General features: G+C 41.5%; 1 protein-coding gene across 3 annotated transcripts in view; it reads right to left on the reverse strand.

Annotated features, from left to right (window-relative positions):
- LOC118360139 (adenylate cyclase type 6-like) overlaps positions 1-14,279 on the reverse strand; it is an 85,894-nt gene extending 71,615 nt beyond the window's left edge. Inside the window, exons 1-4 of one of the 3 annotated variants that reach the window (XM_035739325.2) lie at positions 14,062-14,279; positions 9,742-9,835; positions 6,477-6,616; positions 5,173-6,115 (exon numbers count right to left, since the gene is read on the reverse strand). In XM_035739325.2, the coding sequence (XP_035595218.1) occupies positions 5,173-6,114 (942 nt within the window). In that variant the 5' untranslated portion in view covers position 6,115; positions 6,477-6,616; positions 9,742-9,835; positions 14,062-14,279. Of the gene's footprint in view, positions 1-5,172; positions 6,119-6,476; positions 6,617-9,741; positions 9,836-14,061 lie in introns of all 3 variants that reach the window. The other 2 variants (XM_035739322.2, XM_035739323.2) reach the window with 2 other exon arrangements.
- Positions 14,280-14,696: the final 417 nt, after the last annotated feature.

A 14,696-nucleotide genomic window follows, 5' to 3' on the forward strand; every position in this document is an offset into this window, starting at 1 on the left:
CAACAAAATATGGAAAAAGTCAAGGGGTATGAATACTTTCTGAAGGCACTGTATATAAAACACTAGATTGCTGATGCTATTTTTTGATCATTGAGAACCGGTCAGACATATTGGCACTCCCCAGTAAAAGCATTCTACAGTGCTTCAAGGACAAAATCAAATCAAAAGTATTTTTTGTTGTTGTAGTGGGGACAGTAACATTAGTCATCAAAAAAATTATACTTTAAGATAAATGTTTTTGAATGTTACTGTTTATTTCACTTAATAGAATTTAAAAGTATGCATTAAAGTGTCTGTAATAGAATAAACGTCACCAAAATGATGATGTAGACATCAATAAATGCATTTCTATAGATTCCAAAATATATTTTTAGCAATGATGGCGGAGTGCCAACATGGAGGCTTCAACATAGTGTACATATAGTGTCATATATATTATATTATATAGTGTCAACTAGTGTACATATAAATGATTGAGTTGAATGCTAAAGGGTCGATTTGGGATTCAGTGTCTGTCTAGGGAGGGAGTGGGGAGTGGACAAGCAGAGCACCAGACCACTGAACCAGTAGTAAACTGTGCCATGTCAATACGGTCCCATTCAGGGTGGTTGTATCTACAGATTAAGGATCTTACATTTGAGCCAATTTACTAGAGCAGGAAAAGAATCCTGCAGCAACAGGAAATGTCAATTATTATGTGGATTATAATCAAATGTACATTTTTGTAGGGGTTAATACATTTTTCATTAGGGCACATCAAGTCTGACATTTTAAAGTGGAAATGACTAACTTCAGAAGCCTTTTTAAAACAAATACAATACCAGTTTGAATTTCCTGCTTTCCAGGAACATTCTCAGCAACAAAAGAGTGATCAAATTAGGATCCCACGTCTGTATCATACTACACTGCATACCAAATGGCACCCTATTCCCTATTTAGTGCAGTCGTGATTTTAAATGGTACTGATCTAATGGGCATGTCAATAACTTGTCATACCAAATAGTATCATAACTATAAATCGATATGTTTTGATAGACTCTGTGTAGAGCAGAAGCTACTGCTACTATGTCTATGTTAGTTTGTCAAGAACTTTTTATCTGAAGTGTTTGCTTATGGACTGTTTATAAAGTAATGTCAACAATTTGACATGACTTGTTCATGTATTTATCAACATTAGTAAGTAAAGTTTAGCAAACTATGTAATAACGTTTATAGGCAGTTTATATGCAATAATCATTCAGAATGACAAAATAATGCATAAATCTAGTAAGAAAAAAAAGTTTGGGTCAATCTCTTCCTCTATTTTCAAGCAATGGATATTCAGTTATGTTCCTTTGTCAAGTCCATTGGACTATCAGAATCCTCCCCAACGCCCCCATCCGCAAAATATTCCCCCACCCCTTACACAAAGCCACAATGGCATCCTTGTCTCAGTGAATTGAGGCTTGAATATGAATGCTACTGTATTATATTATCATGATATTCCTGCAAAACACAGCTAAACAGGCTCATTTAATCCAAATGACCTTCTACAAACTCCAAATGAGCTTCTGATCGTCGCACATACAGCTTCATTACAATTAACATTTTAAGGCGGCCAACACTTCACTATCCCCTCTACTTTTAGTAAGGCGCCTTTGACACCACACCATGGGAGAATGGTGAAAGGAGTGTGGGTGAGTGTATGCGTGAAATATAGAGTCCGTACACAGTTTATCCTATATTAATGCAGAGGGAAGAAACAGTAGGTTGCTTCAAGCCATGGATAGTGGTGGGTAGTGGGGCCTGATTGTAAGAGGATAAATAGGGGGCCCTGGCTGAGAAGGAAGAGGTGGAGTGATTTTGTATCTTTCTTCTCATGCCAAAAGTGTGTTCCCTGAAAAGCTCATTGAAGTTTAGCTACACTCTATCTAGCAAGAATTTGGATTGAGCAAGACCTCATGCACGGTCATGCATTGTTTTAAAAAAAAGGTTAAACGTACAGTGGCAAGAAAGGGTATGCGGAGCCTTTGGAATTTTTTTTTATTTTTTAAATTTTACCTTTATTTAACCAGGCAAGTCAGTTAAGAACAAATTCTTATTTTCAATGACGGCCTAGGAACAGTGGGTTAACTGCCTGTTCAGGGGCAGAACGACAGATTTGTACCTTGTTGGCTCGGGGTTTGAACTTGCAACCTTCCGGTTACTAGTCCAGCGCTCTAACCACTAGCTACCCTGCCGCTCCGGGGTTCATATGCACAAACTGGTCATCGAATTTGATCGGATCTTCATCTAAGTCACAACAATAGACAAGCATATAGTGTGCTTAAACTAATAACACACAAATTATTGTATTTTTCTTGTCTATATTGAATACATCATTTAAACATTCACAGTGTAGGTTGGAAGAAGTATGTGAACCTCTGGGTTAATTGGAGTCAGGTGTCACGTTCTGACCTTAGTTCCGTTGTTTTCTCTTTTTGTCTATGTTAGTTTGTCTATGATTTTCTATTTCTGTGTTTGGCCTGGTATGGTTCTCAATCAGAGGCAGCTGTCAATCGTTGTCCCTGATTGAGAACCATATTTAGGTAGCCTGTTTTCCATTGTGTTTTGTGGGTGGTTATTTTCGGTTTAGTGTTGTGTTGCACCTTACAGGACTGTTTCTTTGGTTGTTTATTGTTTCGTGTTCAGTGTTCATCAAAATATTTAAAATATGAACACTTACCACGCTGCACCTTGGTCCTCCTCTCCTTCCCCAGACGACAAGCGTTACATCAGGAGTCAGCTAACATGGAGTCCAATCAATGAGACAAGATACTTTTTTTTAAACTCACAAACTTTGAGTTTGCTATTCACAAGAAGCACTGCCTGATGTGCACCATGCCTCGAACAAAAGAGATCTCAGTAGACCTAAGATTAAGAATGGTTGACTTGCATAAAGCTGGAAAGGGTTACAAAAGTATCTCTAAAAGCCTTGATGTTCATCAGTCCACAGTAAGACAAATTGTCTATAAATGGAGAAAGTTCAGCACTGGAGTGGCCGTCCTGCAAAGATGACTGCAAGAGCACAGCGCATAATGCTTAATGAGGTTAAGAAGAATCCTAGAGTGTCAGCTAAAGACTTACAGAAAACATGCTAACGGCTTTGTTGAGTCTACGATACGTAAAACACTAAACAAGAATGGTGTTCATAAGAAGACACCATGGAAGAAGCCACTGTTGTCCAGAAAAAACATTGCTGCACATCTTAAGTTTGCAAAAGTGCACCTGGATGTTCTGTGCTACTGACAAAATATTCTGTGGACAGATGAAACTACAGTTGAGTTGTTTGGAAGGAACACACAACACCATGTGTGGAGAAAAAAGCCACAGCACACTAACATCAAAACCTCAACCCAACTGTAAAGTATGGTGGAGAGAGCATCATGGTTTGGGGCTGCTTTGCTGCCTCAGGGCCTGGACAGCTTGCTATCATCGACAGAAATATTAATTCCCAAGTTTACCAAGACATTTTGCAGGGGATTGTTAGGCTACCTGTCCGCCAATTGAAGCTCAACAGAAGTTGGGTGATGCAACAGGACAACAACCCAAAACACAGAAGTAAATCAACAATAGAATGGCTTCATCAGAAGAAAATACACCTTCTGGAGTGGCCCAGTCAGAGTCCTGACTTCAACCTGATTGAGATGCTGTGGCATGACCTCAAGACAGCAGTTCACACCAGGCATCCCAGGAATATTGCCGAAACAGTTTTGTAAAGAGGAATGGTCCAAAATTCCTCCTGACCGTAGTGCAGGTCTGATCCGCAACTACAGAAAACATTTGGTTGAGGTTATTGCTTCCAAAGGAGGGTCAACCAGTTATTAAATCCAAGGGTTCACACACGGTGTGTTCAATAAAGACATGAAAACATAGAATTGTTTGTGTGTTATTAGTTTAAGCAGACTATGTTTGTCTACTGTTGCAACGTAGATTAAGATCAGATCAAATTATATGACCAATTTATGGAGAAATCCAGGTATGAGTTCACATACTTTTTCTTGCCACTATATATTTTTTACGTACAGTTACATGAGCCGAGCCCTATTCTACATACCTGGTTTGTGGCGTAATTTTGGTCAAATGAGTTTAACTCGGGATAACTGGTACCCTGAAAATGGCTCACCTTTTAGCCAGGTAAATATCTATGGCACCGAATCCTTCAGAACTCCATTTAATCCTGAATGAAGAGTCTGAGTCGCAAGTTGAGGACCAATGACATCAGATTCCGTCCCTATCGCAAAGATTGCGCCATCATCCCCTTCATTTAAATAGAACGGACTAAATATTTTATCAATCAAATGTTTGTTTTTTTGCGTGTTAGAAAATAGTAGTTATTAAAATACCTATCACATTACACATTCAGTAATGACTGAATGCAATTGAAACTTCAAGCACAGTATAACTTTTATATGACTTACTAAAATTATTCTAGTGATAGGAGTGGGGGAAAAAAAGGTGTTTGTGCATTGATAAGCAAACCAAGGTCGGCATTAACGATAAGCAATAAAATAAAGATTACACTTCTAAAAGCCTATTTCACACCATAGCCTGCTGAATTTGCAAGATAAGTTTCATTTTGATTTTGGCACAAATTAAAATGTTGCACTGTCTCGCCCATGGATTGATGCTTCTCAATGAAGATTTCAGCGTTCGACAAGCCACGTGCGACATGCACGCGCAGTTAAAAGCTTGCTAGAGTTAGCAGCAGGGGGACAAGCAATATCCACAGTCATAATACAGTTGATGCCTGGGCAGGAATGTGAAGCTTACTGATGCAGGATAGCTCTAGAAAACCCTCTGTAGGTCTAGCTTGAATCATAGTATACCCCACCAGTCTTCAAGCTATTCTCAATAAAGCAATGCACATTTTCGACCAATGCACAGACAAAGATGATTATTGTCATCAAAATCATACAAAACTTGCTGAGTAGAGTGTAAAGCCATGTAACGTCAACACTTTCCTACATTCCTGTAAGTGTGCAAATGGCAAGTAAATTTCCCCATGACTCATAATAAAGTTAGACTGTGTATCAAAATGGCCACCAGCTGAATAAGATTAATTGCATTGTATTAAAAAGTGTTGATTGTATAATCCTACCCGTTTCCAATAAAGTTGTATGGGATCATATCATGTTGACTGTATAGCCCTACCTGTTTCCATAGGAAAACATCATCCTGGTTGAGTTGCCATGCGGTGATGAGGTGTATGGTAGACAGTACCCCTCCACTCAGCACTGCAGCTCTCATCCTCACTGGCAACAGCGTATAGATTATGTATATAAAGAACACAGACCACCAGATCCCCTCAGAAGCGCTTCGGGGGGCAACCATCAACACCCCAAACACCTGGACCACCAGCAGCACCCCGATCACCAAGTAGCTGACGATCCACATGTAGTCCTGGTGGAAGCCGTTCCTGTTACACACCACCATCATGGACAGGAAGAGGGCCATGGCCACGGAGAGCACCGAGGCGTAGGCTACGTCGGGTGGAGCGTGGACACAGTGGAAGGCTAGCATGACGCCGCAGACTATGACAAGGACACCCATCAGCATAGTCAGAGAGCTCTGGTTGAGCCTGAAGAAGTAGCGCTGGTACAGACGTTCCAGTTTCGCCGACGTGAACTTCTTCGACTGGAACACTCGTACGACGCGCATCCAGCACTCCGCGGCTGTGAAGGCATTGCATGTTCCTCCGTCCTCCCCCGTTCCTTCCCCCAAATCCTCCTCCCCTGGACCTTTCCTCCCTGTCAGGTCTCCGTCATCGAACCCCAGATCCACGGCCTTCAACCCCAGGTCTCCCGCCGCCCCGGTCCGTTTCCCATAGTGGTCCTCCTGCCAGCCACAGCGCATCCCAAAGTTACCCCCTCCGCTGGGGCCGGACCCCCCTCCTCCACGGTGGTAGTGCTGGGGGGTGGGAGGGGTGGGATCCAGGTCCTCAGCGTCCCGCAGGCAGCTCATGCAGCGGGGCTTGCAGAGAGATGACCCTGAGCAACCGTTCTTCCGCTTGTTGGACTTTCTGCCATTGCGCTCCCCCCACGCGGTCTTTCTTTCGTCCACTTTGGCTACGAAGAAGCCTCGGACCCACGACATCCTACTGGGTGGGAGATAGCAGGGACAGATAGACAGGGTTAGACCAAGAGACCCCCGTATGAGGTCAGAGACAGACTGGGGTTACCAGGACTACAATAACACACAGTTAGGGACGGACATGAAATAACACTTTTTTATCATGGTTTCAATATGGTTGACATTGGATCAAATTATAAAGTAGAAACAAACACAGGGCTCAACTGTTTATCATTCAGTTAATTCCTAGCATCTTCATACACATCCATAGTACAGCTTCTGTAAAATCAGTAGATATACTTGACTCCGTAAAAGAGCATAAGTCCTCCTATGCTTCTTACAAAGTAAAAAGATTAATGCAAGGTCTGACAGTCCGGTCCCCTCACCTGTGTAGGCTTTGTGGTGTGTGCCAACGCTGCGATCCTCAGCCAGGCCACTCATTTATCCCACTGGTCCCAGATCAGATCACACAAGGACTGGACAAGGACACATTGGAGGAGTGTGTCTGCCTTGGAGTGGCCCACTACTGTCAAAGAATTACAGTGTCAAACACCACTCATTTATCACATTTAGGTCACAGGTCCCATCACAACACAGCGGGCTCAGACTGGTCAGACCGGTCAGGGAAAAATAGGATTCAGGAGGTGTGTATGTCTGCCTTGGAGCCGCTCACCACTGTCAAACAACCAATCACAGTGTCTAACATGATTACCTAAAACACAACATCCATTATTATGCAATTCAAATGAATTTACTAAAGTACAATGTAACATGGTAATCCATGTTATTAGTGTAATTATAACACAGGTATAAGAGCTACTTATTACGAAAGGGTTTTCAGTTGTATGTTGTTCAGTTGTTGACCGTAGCCTAAATGTGAGGATAGCGTGTGCAGCCAGACAATACAGAACTCCAACTCAAAATGTGACCGTGTGTTTGTTCTAATCAACAACAGCTGAGCTAAATTGTCAAAGTACATTTCCTCCTCCAGTCCCCAACCCTACGCTTTGGCAGTTTCCCCCAGAGAGACGACCTTCAAATGTCCTTGTGTTTTCTTTACTAATATTCAAGTGTGACTGCCCTATCATTGACGTCTTACACTTTTCAGTGCACAATCTTGTATACAGATTAGGGTGTCCACCCACTCTGCCCAGAGTGGGTGAAAACACGCTTTGTTCATGAAATTTTACTTCCTTATGTTATAAAATACTTTTTTTTTTTACCAAGACAAACATGATTATTCCTGTTCGGAATCATTCAGCGGGGTCTTTCTCGAAACACTTAATTAACATTATATCGCAAAAGTCAGACTTCGTAAACCTAATACATCCGCTAAAAAGCACTAAGCTCTGTTGACATCGTGGTGCAGGTTTCTCTGAACAACTTTTGAGGATTTCGCATTTTGCGGTTGTCGTCTTCAAAGATCGCAAAAAAAAGCTAAAGCATGACGAGCTTAATTAAATGTAAAAGGCCGACTTGAGTAAGACATTTACGCGTGTTAACCCTCCCAAGGCTTCTGGCCCATAAGGCATCCCAAGTCGCATCCCCAGAGCATGCGCAGAGTGTTTACGGACATATTCAATCTCTCACTATCCCAATCTGTTGTTCCCACTTGCTTCAAGAAGTCCACCATTGTTCCTGTACCCAAGAAAGCTAAGGTAACTGAACTGAATGAATACTGCCCTGTAGCACTCATTTCTATAATCATGAAGTGCAGTGAGAGAATAGCTAAGGACCATATCACCTCCATTTTACCTGACACCCTAGACCCATTACAGTTTGCCTGGACAACAGGAATATCTATGTGAGAATGCTCGAACTACAGCTCAGCCTTCAACACCATAGTGCCCTCAAAGCTCATCACTAACCACAGGGCCCTGGGTCTGAGTCCCTCTCTGTGCAACCGGGTCATTGACATCCTGACTGGCTGACCCCAAGTGGTGAAAGTAGGCAACAACACCTCCCCACGCTGGTCCTCAACACAGGGGCACCACAGGGGTGCGTGCTCAGCCCCCTATAATACTCCCTGTTCAGCCATGACTGTGTGGACACGCACGTCTACAACTCAATCATCAAGTTACTGATGACACAATATTACAGAGAGGAGGTGAGTGCCTTGGCGGAGTGGTGCCAGGACAATAAGCTCTCACTCAATGTGGACTACAGAAGACAGTAGAGAGAGCACACCCCCTACCACATCGACGGGGCCAGAGTGGAGAGGGTCAAAAGCTTGAAGTTCCTCAGCGTGCACATCACTGACTACCTGAAATGGTCCCTTTACACAGACAGTGTGGTGAAGGCGCAACAGCGCCTCTTCAACCTCAGGAGGCTGAAGAAATTAATCTTGGCCCCTAAGACCCTCACAGACTTGTACAGATGCATTATTGAGAGCATCCTGTTGAGCTGTATCACCGCCTGGTACGGCAATTGCACCGTCCACAACAACAGGAATCTCCAGAGGGCGGTAAATCCCACCGCATCATCAGGGGCACACCGCCTGCCCTCTAGGACAGCTACAGCACCCTGTATCACAGGAAGGCCAAGAAGAAAAAAGGACCCCCAGCCACCCAGAGACAGTACAGCTGCAGCAAATCTGGGACTGAGAGACTGATAAACAGCTTCTATCTCCAGGCCATCAGACTGTTAAACAGTCACCACTAGCCGGCCTCCGCCCAGTACCTAAACCTCAGACACTGTCACTAGCCGGATACCACCTGGTACTCCTGCACCATAGAGTGGTCACTTTAATAATGTTTATACTGTTTTACCCACTTTATATGTATAAACTGTATTCTAGACATGGCTCATCCTATATAACTACAAGTATACACACTTTTGCAAATTGGATTTGTTCTGATATTTCTTCATTTCTTTCTTTTAACTTTTTGGATGAGGTGTGTTTTGTTTTGTATTGGTAAGGTATTACTGCACTGTTGGGAGTTAAAAACACAAGCATTTCTCTGCACCTGTAAGAACATATGCAAATCTGTGTATGTGACCAATAAACTTTGATTTGATTTGTAATGAAAGCTTGGTATACGCTCCGTGCGCCATTGACATTTCACTGACACACTTGTTTTTGTGAGAAATTGTTGAAAAATAACATGAATTTTTAAACATACTACGTCGTGTCTCAAAATCGATATCCATCTTACCTCTATATTGTTTTATGTCCTGCGGAGTCAAGAAAAAAGATGACAAGTTCAACAGGAAAGTGAGCCTGTCTGGTAGCCAGTAGCCTTCATTTTTCACAGAATTCAGCCTAGCTGACGCAATGCTACACATTTGTTACCACTTTTTTTTCTCTGGCCTCCATTGATTTAGTCACTGTCACGTTCTGACCTTTATTTCCTTTGTTTTGTCTTTATTTAGTATGGTCAGGGCGTGAGTTGGGGTGGGCAGTCTGTGTGTTTTTCTATGTTGGGGTTTTGAGTTCAGCCTAATATGGTTCTCAATCAGAGGCAGGTGTCGTTAGTTGTCTCTGATTGAGAATCATACTGAGGTAGCCTGGGTTTTACTTTTGAGTTGTGGGTGTTTGTTTTCCGTGTGTGTGTTTGTTGCCACACGGTACTGTTTCGGTTTCGTTCGTTTCACGTTTATTGTTTTGTAGTGTTCAGTTTATGTCTTTAAATAAACGTTTTGGACACTTACCACGCTGCGCATTGGTCCTCCGATCCTTCTCGCTTCTCCTCCTCAGAAGAGGAAGAGGAAAGCCGTTACAGTCACCCAAATTCTGGCCACCCCACTAGAGTAAAAAAAACTCCAGTAACTTATTAACATATTAACGTATTACGATAGAGACATGAGGTAATTAGTTTTCATAGAGGATTATCTACTATTTTACCGTTTGGACACCTGATACAGATGTACTGCTAAATGACTTAAATGTAAATGTACTGTATGTATATTTCTGCATTTCAATATGGTTCCTTCCATTCCAAATACACTTGGCCTATACAGTTAAACTGCTGTATGGATTACGTGAACATTTATATCATGCCTTGTTTAGGTAGATAACAACAACCTGAAAACCCAGACAATTGTAAATTTGTATAATGTAATTCAACTCTCACCAGCTGCTATTGGTATAATACCTCCAACTAACTCCACTAGTCCCATAGACTTACAGAGAGAGAGACACAGAGAGAGAGAAAGCGAGAAAGCGAGAGAGAAGTTAGCTAGCTAGTTACATTATATCAATCTCCCCATAACATCAGGGCAGAGTTGGGTTTGCCCTATTAGACAACAAAGCTCCTATGAGTGGGCAGTTAGCAGTCAGCAGCCATCACAGATGAAACACACACACATGCCGCACGCACACAGAGATGAAGTGCCCTCCAATCCAGATTAAATTGTACATGTTTCCTCTCCCCCATTAGCCATTATGACTCACGGCCTGTGTCCCAAATGACACCCTATTCCCTATAGAGTGCGCTACTTTTGACAAGGGCCTAGGCTTGCTTCCGGCTGCATTCAGCACACGTCAAGGACATAGGTATATAACCTCTAAACTTAATAAAGACTAAATCTCTCAGTCAGGGAGAATCTGTAGAACAAGAACATGGAGGAAAAATAATACAGAGATGCAGTGTTTCTGCGTGCGTGTGCCTCGACATTAGCGCTTGTCGAGGACAACAACAACAAATTTCAGACAAAATTAATATATACTATACAAGCAAAAGTATGTGGACAACCCTTCAAAATTAGTGGATTTGGCTATTTCAGCTACATCCGTTGCTGACAGGTGTATAAAATCGAGCACATAGCCATGTCATCTCCATATGGGTGAGGCGGCAGGTAGCCTAGCGGTTAAAACGTTGGGCCAGTAACCGAAAGAATGCTGGATCGAATCCTCGAGCTGACAAGGTAAACATCTGTCTTTCTGCCCCTGAACAAGGCAGTTAACACACTGCTCCAAGGTAGGCCATCATTATAAATATGAATTTGTTCTTAACCAACTTGCCTGGTGTTACATTTTTTTTAATAAAATAAAATTGGCAGTAGAATGGCCATACTTTCAATTACTTTAAGTGCTGTTATTTTTATTGCTGTTATAGAAACATCTAGGAGCAACAATGGCTCTGACACAAAGTGGTAGGCCACACAAGCTCACAGAACCGGACCGCCAAGTGCTGAAGTGCGTAAAAATTGCTTGTCCTCAGTTGCAACACTCACTACCGAGTTCCAAACTACCTCTGAAAGCAACGTCAGCACAAGAACTGTTCGTTGGGAGCTTCATGAAAATGGGTTTCCATGGCCGAGCAGCCGCAAACAAGCCTAAGATCAACATGCGCAATGCCAAGCATCGGCTGGAGTAATGGAAAGCTGGCACACACAGGACTCTGGGGCAGCGGAAACGCACTCTCTGGAGTGAGGAATCACGCTTCATCATCATTTTAAAGTCACTATTGGTATAATTAATAACTTCACCATGCTCAAGGGGATTTAAAAAAAAGTTATTTATCTTGCTTTGAAGTAGCCTACTTTAGCCAATTCTCTGATTATTTTATAAAGACAAAAAAGTACTTGGTTGTAATTTTTGCTACATTTTATAGCCTATGAAGGGTAGCCAACCATCCTACAGGACAGCCTTAAAGGGACAGTGTTGTATTTTTAGACAGGCTTGAATATGCAAAGAAGTCAATAGGCAGAGAGTAGCCTACATTTTTTGTCTGATTCTCTGTATGGTAATAGGCATAATAATCATAATAATATATATTTTTTTTTGTAAAGTGGTTCCTTGCATCATATGACTCACTTTTAAGTCACCTTTTTGGCCCATAGCGTAACATACCTCTTTTGGGGGGACAAGTGACTTGGCAAAAAAAGTTAATGTCAAACCCTGGTGTGTGTGTGTGTGTGGGGGGGGGGATTGTGGGAAATATACATTTATCGACATTGACAAATAATCTATTATATCATATTTGAATCTATTCAAATCTACAGTACATGCCTGGCATGCCTTTTTTTCTATTCAAGAGCAGTAGCTATTGATAGAAGTTGCTTCATAAAATAAACCTTTGGAACTAACTGAGGGGCTGGCAAACAGAGAATCCTGTTCTGTGGTTTGTTATTTCAAATACAGTTAGTTCAAATCTGTACTACCATTCTGCCAATACACAACATAGTCTTCTGTCTGACATCAGTAGCCTAGGTTGTATTCGGTGTGTTATTTCAAAATGTAATTTCCAAAACATGTAGCCTACCTTTGCTTATTTTATCATTCCTAACATTTCACCTATAATAAGTGGTTTCTCTTTTTATTTTCCTTTCCCCCTATCATCATACCACAATATCTCCCCATTAATGTCAAAGCAGGTTTAAGGACAAATATTAACATTGAGTTGATGATTGGAACGTCAGATATTCTATTTTAAATACAAATATTAAAACAGAAAATAGCACGATATGCAAATGACATATATAGGCATCTGATCTATGCACTAATAGATTATTCAATGCTCCTCTAGGTCAGACTGGTAATCAAGCATGTATTCACCTCTGGTGCATTCACCGCCGTACAGACACACAGCACGAGCACACAGCAGCATGCAGCGGTTATGTAACAGAAACAGAACAGCGCATGCATGCATTTACGGCAGCATCCGCTCGAGATATCATAAAATAAATAAAAAATACGTATTTATATTCTTACTGACTCGGGTTAAACCGGGAAAACAGTTGTCAACGTTGTAAATTAATATATATAGGGTATATATTGAGTTTGAATATATATATTATCTATATGCAGGACTAAAGACCACATCATTCTCAGGATGTTTGCGATAAATAGGCCTCTATGATATGTGACATGCAATCAACTATCTGCATATAGCCTATTTGGTTGCAAGGCCAGCCCGAAAACACCGATTACATCGGAAGCACCGTGTGTATGTGTAGCCTATGTTAACCAGCCTTTACCCTGCCCGACTGCTGACATTTCGTTGCAGTTACGGCAAGTATCCTATACTTCTCAAACATTGCTTAGGCCTATATAACGGGGTGTCTGTTTCCTTGCACTGACACGTTTGTTATCTATTTAAGACCCTGGTAAGGCTATACCTTACCATTCGATGCCAGAATTTAGGTCAGAAGTAACGTTAATCATTTAAAATCTCTCTACCAACTTCTTAGATAAACTCTAGACAAGTAGTATAGCAGGGTTTCCCAACTGGCGGCCTGAGCAAAATAACAATATATATATATTTTTACAATTTTCATTGTTGTAAATCATACTTTAAAAAACACCAGAAAATCAGCTCCAAGTCATTTTAATTTATGAAATCTGTTCCCAATTATTCCCACGCATCATAGAGAGACACCTGATCGTATACAAATGTAAGCAAGGTTTGAAATGATGATGTTTTAGCCAAATACATGTTTATGCTTATTGAGGTCAATGTGCAGTCTACAAATTATTTATAATTATGTTCCGGACCCCCGACCACCCACTCAAGAATATCTAGTTAATGATCCCTAGCCTACAGTATTGGCAAAGTCATGATACCGTAATGCACCTTCAAGCATATTTTTATGGTGAGAGAACATGATACATGTCCTAAACCGGATTCTTCTTGGTAAGTCCCTTCTTGTAAATGCACCTAGAATGTCTCCTTATTTAGTAAAGGCCTCAACAAATGTATGCAGCTTACACATAGCCTATGGGCTTGTTATTAGCTACATGGTCGATAGTGCCAAGTAAAACAGTGCAAATACAGAGCAAATACATTGCAAATACCTGCATAACATAACATGCCACCTTGAGACTAGGCTACAGGCTACTGCAACACTTTGCCATAAGAGGCCGACTCTCAACATTGCAACCTAGGATGTTCTGTTGACATTTTGTAGCACTACTGTTTTCTATAACTACACTGATAATAGTCGACTTGCTACTATTGTAGCGTTGTTGTAGCCTACAAAACAGTTGGTCAGAAGCCTAGGACAGCGGTAGAGCTTGCTTGTACTTACCACATTGACAGACACCCTTATACGAATAGCGCGCAATATGGACTACTTTTCTCCCTCTGTGTTGGTAGACATACTCCGCTGTCTTCTCGTTTCAGATGAAAACGTTTATCAGTCGACGTCTGCAGGCGACAATCGAAGGGAACGGCTACAAATGTACAAATCTCTCGTTCGCGCTTTGCTCTTCTCAACGCTCTCTCACCCTCATACATTCTCATTAACTCAGTAAGCCCCCTAGAGGCAGCTCCAGTGTGTGTATGTGTGTGTGTGTGTGTGTGTTTGTGTGTGTGTGTGTGTGTGTAGGGAAGTACTTCTCATGAACTAATAATAGGACAACAAATGGCAACACAAATACAGTGGTGAAAAAAGTACCCAATTGTCATACTTGGGAAAAATCAAAGAGACCATAATATAATAATAATAATATATTAAGCAAACCAAGCATAGTTTATTTTTGTTATTATTTTTTTAATAGATTTTTTACAGATAGCCAGGGGCATGCTCCAACACTCAGACATAATTTGCAAACATGTGTTTAGTGAGTCCGCTAGATCAGAGGCAGTAGGGATGACCAGGGATGTTCTCTTGATAAGTGTGTGAATTAGACAATTTTCCTGTCCTGAAAAACATTCCAAATG

This window comes from Oncorhynchus keta, chromosome 27 (assembly GCF_023373465.1).
Source record: "Oncorhynchus keta strain PuntledgeMale-10-30-2019 chromosome 27, Oket_V2, whole genome shotgun sequence".
In the NCBI taxonomy this organism is placed as follows: Eukaryota; Metazoa; Chordata; class Actinopteri; order Salmoniformes; family Salmonidae; genus Oncorhynchus; species Oncorhynchus keta.